The sequence below is a fragment of the Chenopodium quinoa genome, unplaced genomic scaffold (genome assembly GCF_001683475.1).
Source record: "Chenopodium quinoa cultivar QQ74 unplaced genomic scaffold, ASM168347v1, whole genome shotgun sequence".
Taxonomy (NCBI): domain Eukaryota; kingdom Viridiplantae; phylum Streptophyta; class Magnoliopsida; order Caryophyllales; family Amaranthaceae; genus Chenopodium; species Chenopodium quinoa.
This window is the reverse complement of record NW_018742381.1, coordinates 2,643,985-2,654,871: the sequence shown is the minus strand read 5'-3', so window position 1 is coordinate 2,654,871 and position 10,887 is coordinate 2,643,985. Positions and strand designations below refer to the sequence as shown.

The 10,887-nt window shown below is 35.9% G+C and overlaps 1 protein-coding gene across 6 annotated transcripts; it reads right to left on the bottom strand.

Moving 5' to 3' along the window:
• Nucleotides 1-1,638: 1,638 nt before the first annotated feature.
• Nucleotides 1,639-6,780, bottom strand: LOC110698705 (aminoacylase-1-like). 6 transcript variants are annotated; one of them, XR_002506780.1, is made up of 7 exons: nt 6,427-6,780; nt 5,171-5,275; nt 4,856-4,921; nt 4,611-4,665; nt 3,700-3,832; nt 3,559-3,618; nt 1,639-2,288 (listed from the first exon to the last, which is right to left on the bottom strand). XR_002506780.1 is itself a non-coding variant. In XM_021876213.1 (4 exons), exon 4 carries the CDS (start codon nt 2,269-2,271, stop codon nt 1,741-1,743), a length of 531 nt encoding a protein of 176 aa, XP_021731905.1. In that variant the 5' UTR covers nt 2,272-2,288; nt 3,559-3,618; nt 3,700-3,832; nt 4,611-4,844; the 3' UTR covers nt 1,642-1,740. The 6 variants fall into 6 exon arrangements, 1 of the variants encoding a protein (XP_021731905.1); XR_002506781.1 differs by lacking the exon at nt 4,611-4,665 and having other exon boundaries at nt 1,640-2,288; nt 3,700-3,818; nt 6,427-6,778; XR_002506784.1 differs by lacking the exon at nt 4,611-4,665 and having other exon boundaries at nt 1,640-2,288; nt 5,171-5,272; nt 6,427-6,777.
• Between the last annotated feature and the right edge of the window lie 4,107 nt (nt 6,781-10,887).

Genomic DNA, 10,887 nt, shown 5'->3' with positions numbered 1-10,887 from the left:
GAAATTTAAAAGCAAGAGAGGGAGGTCGGAAGAAAGATGGAGATAGAGAGAAGCCGGGAGAGATAGAGGGATCAATTTCCTTCTTTCTTTTCTCCTAGCCTCTCTCTCTCTCTCTCTTCCCCCCCCCCCCCCCAATTTAGCACAATATCCTTGTTAAAAGTGCTTCTATATAATTCATGTTGACTATGAGATAATCAATAAGTTTATCATAATTATAAGTTTAAGTTCTTAAACAGTTATCTAAAGGTTTTTCTCTTACAATAACATAGATATCTTGTTATTGTGTTATTTCACGAAATAGGTCTTAGGGCTATAACCAGTGGGGTAAAAATCTTCTATTTATCCTATTTACTTATTTGTACCCTATTACCTTCTTTAGTAATATCTTTTCTTTCTCTCTCTCTTTTTTTTAACCAATTTGTAGAGTTTATAGCTAAGTCCTACTTGCATATGTACCTTATTCATTTTTTAGAGAAGAGAGAAAGAGAGGTGGTACCAATGCTTGATCCCTGGACCTAGACTTCAGAGCTTTCATTCTCTTACCACTAGTCCACGAGGGAAGCTGGTATGTACCTTATTCATTTGGGTTCATGTTTATACGAAATTTATCTATCTCAATCTTATTACAGGTTGTACTCTCTCTCTCTCTCTCTCTCTCTCTCTCACACACACACACACACACACACACACACATAAAAAGCATTTATGTATAAATCTAGCATGATTCTACCATAAATTCTTCCCCATCTTCTAAGGTTTTACAAATTTCAAAAACTATTTTTCATTGTTGGTTTTCCTTTTGCTTTGTTTTCCATAAAATAAACCATACACTATTGATGTTCTTTATAAAAATGATCAATATCTTGTCTTCAAATTTAATTGAAAAATGGTCATAAAGTCAATTCCCACTTACTCTCTTGCCAATCTCTCCTTTTATCACTTATTTCAAATATGTCCATCTCCTTCTGCCTCTAACCTTTTTTAGATTGACATGGTTTTGAAATTGTACAGACTATTTCATATTCTATACAAAATTGAACTATTTCTTATTACAAGATATCTTCAAAAAATGCTTTTGATACTGAGCAACTCTAATGGCAAGCTAATTGTCAAATTAGTTTGCCAAGCCACATAAGCTTTTAAGCTAATTGTCATTGTAGCTACTTTGAGCTCCAATGGCTAGCTATTAGCTTGCTTTTTAAATGACCTCAATTACTTAAATAGCTTCTTTTTATTTAATTTTATTTATTCTTTTTTGGCAAGTATTTTTTTCAAGCAAATTAGCTAATAGCTAGAAATTATTTAATTTGCTTGGCCAAGCCAATTGCATTTTCTAGCTCCACTGGTCAAGCTAATAGCTAAAAATTATTTAAAATTGCAAACAAATTCCTAACTACAACCATTGAAGTTGCTCTTACAAGTTAATCAATAAGTTGATGACGATGCTAAGTAAATAATGATCTTTAAGGCTCTTCATTAATTTATAATATAAGTAGTTAATTGAAACCTAAAACTGGTTGATTGGCTATATATGTATTTTTTTTCTTCAATATTTCCTCATTTTAAAAACAAAAAGATATCTTCTAATATTAAGAATTTTATCTAAATGTTGCACGAATGAGAAAAAGGGTTAGTTCTTAATAACTTATGTAATGATTTTTTTTAGTTTTTTTAAAAAATAAGAATTTATTGAAAAACTAATTTACATTACTGATGACACATGTTATTTACAATTTTTCCTCAATATTTCAAATTGAAATCTACAAAATTTCTTCTACTCAATACAATCTGACCAGACCCATTAGACCCTCTGCCACAATAAAGACACGGACTTACATTAGGTGTTTGTGTGCCAGCTCTCAAATATACCAAGTTCGCCGAAATCACCTCTACGTCAGTTTTCAAGCCAGCTTTTAGCATATCAATCTGCGACGCACAAAAGCCCCTGATACTCTCAACACTTTTCATCAAGTTCTCCATTGCAAAATCGTTATACAGCTTTGCCCCATGCCCAGGTGCCCCAGTAGCCTTGATAACCAGCCACATTGGCGACCTCTCCCCATTATACGCCAAATACTTCTCATCTGGTGAAGGTATTCCCTCATCCAGCACAAAGCCCACATTCATTTTCTCAAACACATCAGAATCGGCCAGCTTCTCAGCCTCATCACGTCCCCCAATCTCTCCATCTGGCAAATATGATAAATAAATAGTACGAATTGGCTCAAAACCAGAATCCTTCAGCTTCCTAATAGCTTCTAAGTACTGCATTCCCACGCTTTCATATCCTGCTTGCACAGCATACATGGTGATCAACATCTATCATACACTAATAATCATCAATATTTATAAGTAGAAATGATGTACATAAACAACAGGATGCATCTTATATTTCACTCTCAAATTAATATCTTTCCACAATATACTATTTTAAATAGATTTTTTTTTTCTTTTTCCAGAAAATAGATTTTTCAACCATATTATAAATCAGACTTTACAATTCAAACGTATAAACCCTGATATGACCTAGTTCTTTAAAGTACCACAAAACAGAAAGGTATAAACTTTCAATTTGCTACTTTGATAATCATACCCTTTAATCAATTGGCATGAATTATTCAGCACAACTTTTTTCCAGAAACATTGTATGATAATAGTATTGATCAATGCTAAAATACTTAACTGGACATGTCATCAAAGATGTTACTACTTACTTCATAGATAGGTTCATTTGTCAAAAATCTCACTTATAAAATTGTCAAATCAACTATAGAATAGGCTAACGTCAACTAAATTAAGTTGATTGTTATGCAACGGGGTGTGTGTGCAGTAAAACAATGGCATAACAACCTAATTAAAAATCAAAACCAACAAAGCTTATCATTATTACCAACAGACAAAACATAAATAATCTTTGTAACTATCAAATTCTAATACCAAAATCATCACATCAATCCAAATAAATTACAAGGTGTTTTGGACCATGGACTTGCTTCTCCTTCTTTATGGATTAGCGGAGTTTCTGTTGGAGATTCAAAGGCTCCAACTTCATACCCTGACTCAAAATTTGTTCCTTCTGATTTTATAAAACCAATACACTAAGACGCCAAAACAATTCTTTGATCAAAATCAAAACATGTAAAACAACAAGTGCTGCTTCTTACACAGAAATAAGATGAATGAAAGTGCTGTAAAACAACATTTCCGGTGATTGTGGCTTAAAAGATACAACAATCTTAGATTAAAGTCTTGGAATAGAACCCACAAAGCCATACATGTTGCATCTTTTTATTATTTTTCAAATGAGGGGCATTCTCAGGAGCATTAGGCTAGAAAAACTTGGTATGGTGATTCTTCTGAGCCACAATCACCACAAACTTTGGGTTCCACTTCTCATCCAGGAATTTACGCCAAGAGTTTGGAATATGTTGGTTACGAAAAGTTGAAAATTATGAAAGAATGCACAGTAAGATAGTTTAATAATCATGGGAAAACCTCAATGGTTTTGCAAAAAAAATATGCAGAGATCTTAAATACTAATTAGGCAAAAACTCGTACCTAAATATGATGATATGTTCAGGCTTTCTTTTAACAGACATTGAATCAAGTAGAGCCTCCCTGATGAAATATAATAACCCATATTAGGACTGCTTACGCTTAAGACAGCATTCACACAAGTAACATCTTCCTAAAACATACCTCATGATAACTTCATCTTCAGTGTCAAACACAGGTTTTGAACAGATTGTCAATCATTTCGACCTTAGGAGACTTGAGTCCTTACTGATGCCTAGTATCGTGAAATCAACAGCCATTCCCTGGAGTTAACAACCTAAAAAGCATAAGAACAAACATGTACTATCAATAGCAAGTTTTCATTGTCAATTTTTTGGAAATGGGTTGAAATCCAATTTCAGAAGTAACAATATGATAAACATTGATTGAGCACATTGGAGAAGATCCGGCAATATGGAGTAGTAGTGAAATTGAACATGACAACTAACAGTCCTAGGGGTAAGTTCATTTTCAAATGGTAATGCACTTGTAAAACCAAAAAACACCATAATATTCAAATAATCATTGTGTGCTCACATTGATATAATACTAAACAAGGCATGGGAAAAGAGCAGCAGGAGTTCAATTCCAAACCTGCCAATGTCCTATCTACTATATGAAGAAGTATTTTGTAAGGATAAGTCAGATAGACAGCATGAAAGCACCTAAAAGCCAAGAGAGAGTAGCCGTACAATAATTTCCATAATATGCTGTTATTACCAGCAAATACTCAACACTAAAAAATGCTATAGTAGTACAATAGAAGATATTGTAAGAGAGTCATAATATTAACAGGTAAAACAAAAAGATTTCACAAACAACAGAAGTATGATTTGCAAGAGAACTAATGAAGATCAAAAATACTAACTGAGCACACCAGCATCACCAGGGTCCGAATAATAGATGAATATATTCCGACAAAGCACAATGTTTCCCAAACCATAAAAATAATAAAAAAAAAAAACACACACATTGACAAAACACAAACCCTCCTCCAAAAATCAATTTCAAAGTCAATGTCAGTTAGCTAAGTTGGTAAAGTCTTTGGTTATTACCCGGACTCATTGATATCAAATCCCGTCTACGTCACTACTGGTCTGCCCCTCAATTCTATATACATACCAAGAAATTTTACTGTCATTATGGCAACCAAATCAATAAACTATTTTAAAAAAACAACAAAGTTAAAGTCTTGCCATAATTTCCAGTAGATGATTCACAATAACCAGTTGATAATTTCCATCAAAAACCAATCCCCAGAAAAAATTTCATCATACAGGCACAACCTTATTCAGATTACCTTTACTTTCTTTGACGCGTTATCTAGGTCCTCCTCCAAAGTTATTATCTGAGGTTCCATCACAATCTATAAAAGAAACATTTGGTAAGAATGAGGTGATTACATTTAGTTGTTACAATTTTGATAGTGGACATTCAGCAAGGGTTTATGGCATCTCTTTATGACAATACGAGAGTTGAGATTAAACTTTAATCAAACATAAATCATATACCATATATACATATAACATATATAGCCATGATCACAGAAAGGACAATGTGTGTGAGAATGCATAGGAATATCAAGGTCAGAATTGTTGGAATTTTCTTGACTTACTTCTTTTAGACGTGGAAGAGTTGATTCGACGTCTTTGGTAGCAATACCATACAAGTATTTGTGGAACTTTTTCATCCCTTCTATGAACAATGACAATATTTGCTGCTGAAAAACGGCAAAGGAGATACATTATCAAAGATACATTCTCACTTACCAATAATTGCACAATCTAGGATCTGTTATGCGACACAAGCTTTTTATTTTATTTTTTATTTTTAATCCAAGTTCATCATTTAGCTTAATACTTGTAAGAGAATCAAATTTGACCACAATCAATATTATTCTTCGTCGATGGAAATTATAATTACTTGTAACTTCACAATGCCCAGAAAAAAAAAAAAATCAATCATATACAGTTAATTCACAATACCCAGTTGATAATTTCCATCGAAACCAATTCCTAGAAAAATCCAACCCAAAATTACAATTAACATAAAGTCAAAACTACACTTCACCAAATAAATTAAAAAATTAAATTGAATTAAAGGAAAATTAAAGATGAAATTATAATCTGGTGCTTCTAATTCCAGTATCCATTAGACCCAGCAATCAGAACCGCCCATCTAGTCCCAACAGAATCATCATCTACGGTGTTGATTTGAGGAAAAGCACGATCAATTATCAAAACACATTTTCAAACAAATAACAACAAAAAAAAAAAAAATTAAAAAACAAAACATCACAACAAAACATCACAATTAACAAACTTAAGACCCCAAAAACTTTCACAAAAATCCCAACAGCCCTCTCGCAACATCTCCCCCGCAACAACAGCCCACAAACCTCACTGATCGCGCACCACCATTAATTTTCCACCTCCGCCCAACAACAGCCACAAGCAGCCCATTAACCACCATCACCGACACTAGTGCAGTCCCTGCGGACTGCACTTCGCACACCCCCACATCTCCCCTGCTACACAACCACAAACCCCACTGCTACTGCTACTCCTCGCCCCTTCACGGTCGCATTCAAACCGCAACCAGCACAATCTAACGCCAAACAGCAGCGGCATTAAGAAGCCACCATTCGGCCGCTTAAAAATCCAATTTTATCAACAAAACCCATCACAATCCCTGATTATGAATAAAACCCATCAAAATAAACAGAACTTAAAACCCAAAAAGAATATGAAATTACCTCAGTAATCGAATTTGAGAAAATCACTCCATAAGATCAACCAAAACAAATTAAAGATTTACCCTAGATTTTTATATTGATATTAGATGATTATTAAAAATGATAAATGATCTTACCTCAAGGAGCTGCTTTAATGGAGGAGAGATAAAACGCAGAGTACCCTTCAAGCCTTCATTAGAAGCTCGGAGTAAGCTTCAATGGAGGAAAACGCAGAGAAAGCTCAAAATCTGGAGGTGGTATTGAGAAATTTGTGGGTGTCGAATTGTTCTAGGAATTAGGGTTTGAATAGATGTTGATCGAAGAAGGGAAACTGCTAGGATATGCTTGGGTGGGAGGCCGGCGGTGGGAGTAGGAAAAGGATTCGCCACATGCGGCCAGTTCAAACATCAACTGGTGGTGATGATGCGAGGATGCTGAGGAGTGAGGATGAGACAATCAAAAGCAAGAGAGAGAAATGGGATAACCCAAAAAGACCAAACTAACCTAGGTAAATTGGGCAATTCAGCCAAGGGGGTAGAGGGCAAATGCGGTATTTCGTTGTTCATAAAGTTTAAGGAACAATAAATTTGCTACAACCTTGGTGCCTTAGACTTTTTAAAGAGTTCTAGAATCATATATGTAAATATTTCCAAAAGGAATGAACTAAGATTCGACTTCTTAGCTCGAACTACTTTTTGGCTAATCCTCCTACGAATATTAGCTTAGGGATGGTTAACGAACCACCTACGAGACCAAAATTAATGATTGATAAGAACGAAGAAAAAATATTTGAGATGTTCCAAATTAACTTTGAGAATAATCGTACCTCAATGATCTCTACAACGTTTTTTGACATTAGGTAAAGTATACTAAACCTTAACTACAATTGTTTCTGGTTTATAAGGTAACAAAGAACTAACTTGCTTCCTTAACCATGACTTCTAAAAATACATAAGCCATGTCACTATCCTAAATGTCTCAAAACACAAAACATAGGTATACGGAATTTTTCAAACTCAACTTTGAGCCCCACTGTGATCATGCCTTTAAGTATGGTGGCGTCCAAAGGGAAGGAAACTAGAGATAAAAGAGTCGCCAACAAGTTTTAGGAACTTGTAAATCGTTCATGGGTGTGAAGGTTACACTCCATTCACGATCACGGAGATCGCTAACTCCATAGTGGTCCGGAACCATAACTGGATATTCGGGGATGATGGTACGAATCCAACCTACAAGAGATTGAACCTGCCCTAAATCGGCCTTTACTTAATTCTTATGATATTCATGTGCGCTTTTTGATGAACATACACACAATAAGTTAACCCTAAACCTGTTTAACCTATGTTGGTTGATTATTAATGCACAAATAAATCTATTATTGGTGATCACTTGAATTAAAATCATATTAGCCTAAAATCAAATTATTAATTATCTTATTAGGCGTGATTTTAGGTACCAATTCCCTTTAAACCTGCAAAAAGGGGTGCGATCAAGCAATAACAATAAATCATGAATATCAAGCAACATAATTAATTAACCCAACAATCATCATCATAATCAAAACATGATAACATTATTAGTAAGATCCTAGGCATGATACTAAATAGATTAATAACAAACCCTAGCATATCACTAATAATATAGATCAAACTTTTATCCTAAACATGATACTAGAAATCATAATAAAATCCTAAACATGAAACTAGGAATTAAAATCGAGGAATAAAGATAGTAGATCCATTCACTTTGATGCCTCCTATCTCTTTCTATCAAAATAATACTCCCTCCGTTAATTTTTAAGTGCAAACTTTGGGGGGTTTTACGGTTCACGAGGCAAAACTTGATAATGGTGATTAATGTATTATAGGGGTATGTAATTAAGATGGAGAAAGAATGTTTGGATAATTAATCAACCACCCACTGCCACCACCAAGACCGGCTAACACCACCGCCGCCTTCACCACCACCACTACCACCCCCACGAAACCACCACCACAACCAAACCCACGAAACCACCACCACCCTCACGAAAACCCACCACCCCCACGAAATCACCACCGTACCTGTTGGATTATTTAGAGTGTTAATGGTGTTGCGCTCGCGCACCAAAAGGAGCGACCGCGCTGGGAAGGCGCGGCCGTGCAGTGAGCGCGCTAAAACCGCGGACCTCACTGGAATTTGTCTATTTGGAAGTGTGAAGTTGGCGCGGCCGCGCATCTGGTGGCGTGCCCGCGCATCATGGATGGCGCGCTCGCGCTTGTGGTCGCGCCTAAACCGCGTACCACTCTGCCTTCCTTTGTGAATTTCGCAAGTTCAGAAGAGGTGCACCCGCTCCTAGTTAGGAGCGCCCGCGCCTCTTGGTGGAGCGCCCGCGCCTCCCTGTTTTTGCGGTTTTTTTTGACGGTTGAGTCTTTGTTAAAAGGCTTGATTTTTCAGAAGAGAAAGTACGAAATAAGATATTCTTCTTCTCTCCCCAAGTATTCTCTACAATTCCTCACAAACTTCTTGCAAACTTTTGTGAGAAAACTCTTGCAATCATTCCAAATTTTGTGAATTATTCATCTTTGTTTCGATTCTTTGTGCTAAGAACGAAAAGGGCTGTCAATTGTATCTCAAAGGGAATTTCTGGAATAACCCAAGCACCGTGTGGGGGAAATTAATCACTTTAGGAAAGTATTCATACGCCTTTGACAGTGTATCAAGGTCGTAGTCTCAAGGGGCATTGCTATTCTCATGTTCATGTGTGTTTGATCGGCTTGGTGTTAAGGCAAGTATAATTAAACTTCACATTAGTGTTGTCTCTAGAAATTTTCTGTAATTTCTTAGACTTATTAATACTTGATTGTAACACATTGTGTTGTGTTTGAACTATTGCAATACATTATTGTTTTATAATCATATAATTTAGGTTTTGTTCCCACACTTACTTTAAGTATTTTGCTTGATTGCATTTACTGTAAAACCTAACAGTACCACCCAAAAAAAACCCAGGCAACCACCTCCAAACAACCCCACGAAACCCAAATCCATGACCACCCACCAAAACCCAAATCCATGACCATCCACCAAAACCCATCAACGGAACCACGAAAACCAACCCACCGAAAACGAAAACCCACGAAAACCAACCCACCAGAAATTAAACCCCCAACTCGAACCCAAAACCACGACCTACACCGCCTTCACCAACACCACCGCCGCCTTCAACGCGGGCTTCACCACCACCAGTACCACCCCCACGAAACCACCACCGTTACCAACCCCACGAAACCACCACCACCCTCACGAAAACCCACGAAATCGTCGGTTAAAGTTGAAGAGAGAGAAAGAGGATCAATGGGGGAAGATGAGGATGACAGAGGAGAGAGCAAATATGGGGGAAGATGAAGATGAATGTCTCTGGTTTTGAAAGAGGAGAGAGAAAATATGGGGGAAGGTGAAACTGAAGATGAAGATGAATGAGGATGGTTTTGGGTTTCTTGAATTGAAGATGAAGAGTTGATGAATTAGATTGGGTTTGTTGGGGTGAAAATTGGGTGAGAATTAGTGATTAATAAAATCTGATTATAGTTAGTAAACTGTGTTTTAATTTTTTAAATGAGGGTAATATTGACATTTGACTAGTTTTTTTTTGCTAAAAGAGGAAGAAAATAGAAAGTTGCACATAATGTTTAGCGGACCAAAATAGTAAAAGTTGCACATAAAAATTAACGGAGGGAGTATACACGTTAGTAACTTCAAGAAAGTTTAAATCAAATAAAGCAAATAAACTTAATAAAAATTGAAATATAGATTTGGGACCAAACCCTCAGAACTATCAACCTTTCACGTCGAGGACGAAGGCAACTTCGAGATTGACTAGGAGTATTCAAAGCCCGTGAATGAGGAAAGGTGTTGGGAGTATCAAGTATGTGTATTTGGATGTGTTGGGATGTTTAGGCTAAGGCTAGAAATCAAGAAAGAAGAGAGAGAGAGAAAAGCTTTTAGCTTAGAGAGGGGATTAAAGGATGATTGTTGGTGATCAAGCTTGTTGATGATTGAAAACGGGGTTAAAAGACCTCTATTTATAGGGAAAAAGAGGGTCGAAGGATCAGAAAAAGAGTCAAAAACCAAATCAAAGTAAAACAGGTTCCATCGCGGCGCGACAGCCTTGTCGCGGCACGATAATCCTGCAATTTTGCGGTTTTTGTTTTTATCACAACTTTTGATCCAAAAATCGGAATAAGATAAATAATATATCGTTGGAAATTTCTGGAAGTCTAATTTCCAACCCAATTGGAATTATATTGATATAACGATATGACCGAAATAGTAGAACAGTGTCAATTTTGGATAGAGTTTGGTATTTCTTTCATATCTTTTTCATTATAGCTCGAAATTGGGATTATGATATATCATTGGAAAGATAATTTCAAGGGCTATCCAACCATATAAGATTTGGAAAAATTATGAGGCACAATAACATGTGTGAATTCGACAAGTATTTTCCAAAATGAGAAGTTTTATTCAATTTCAAACTGTTTGATCTTTATCTTTCGGAAAGGATAGATTAGAACCTTCTAGAGAATTCTAGAAGTTCCTAATGAATCCTAATTGAT

Excerpts from the sequence above, each read along its gene's own strand:
- LOC110698705 (XM_021876213.1), bottom strand. The coding sequence starts at position 2,271 with ATGCAGTACTTAGAAGCTATTAGGAAGCTGAAGGATTCTGGTTTTGAG.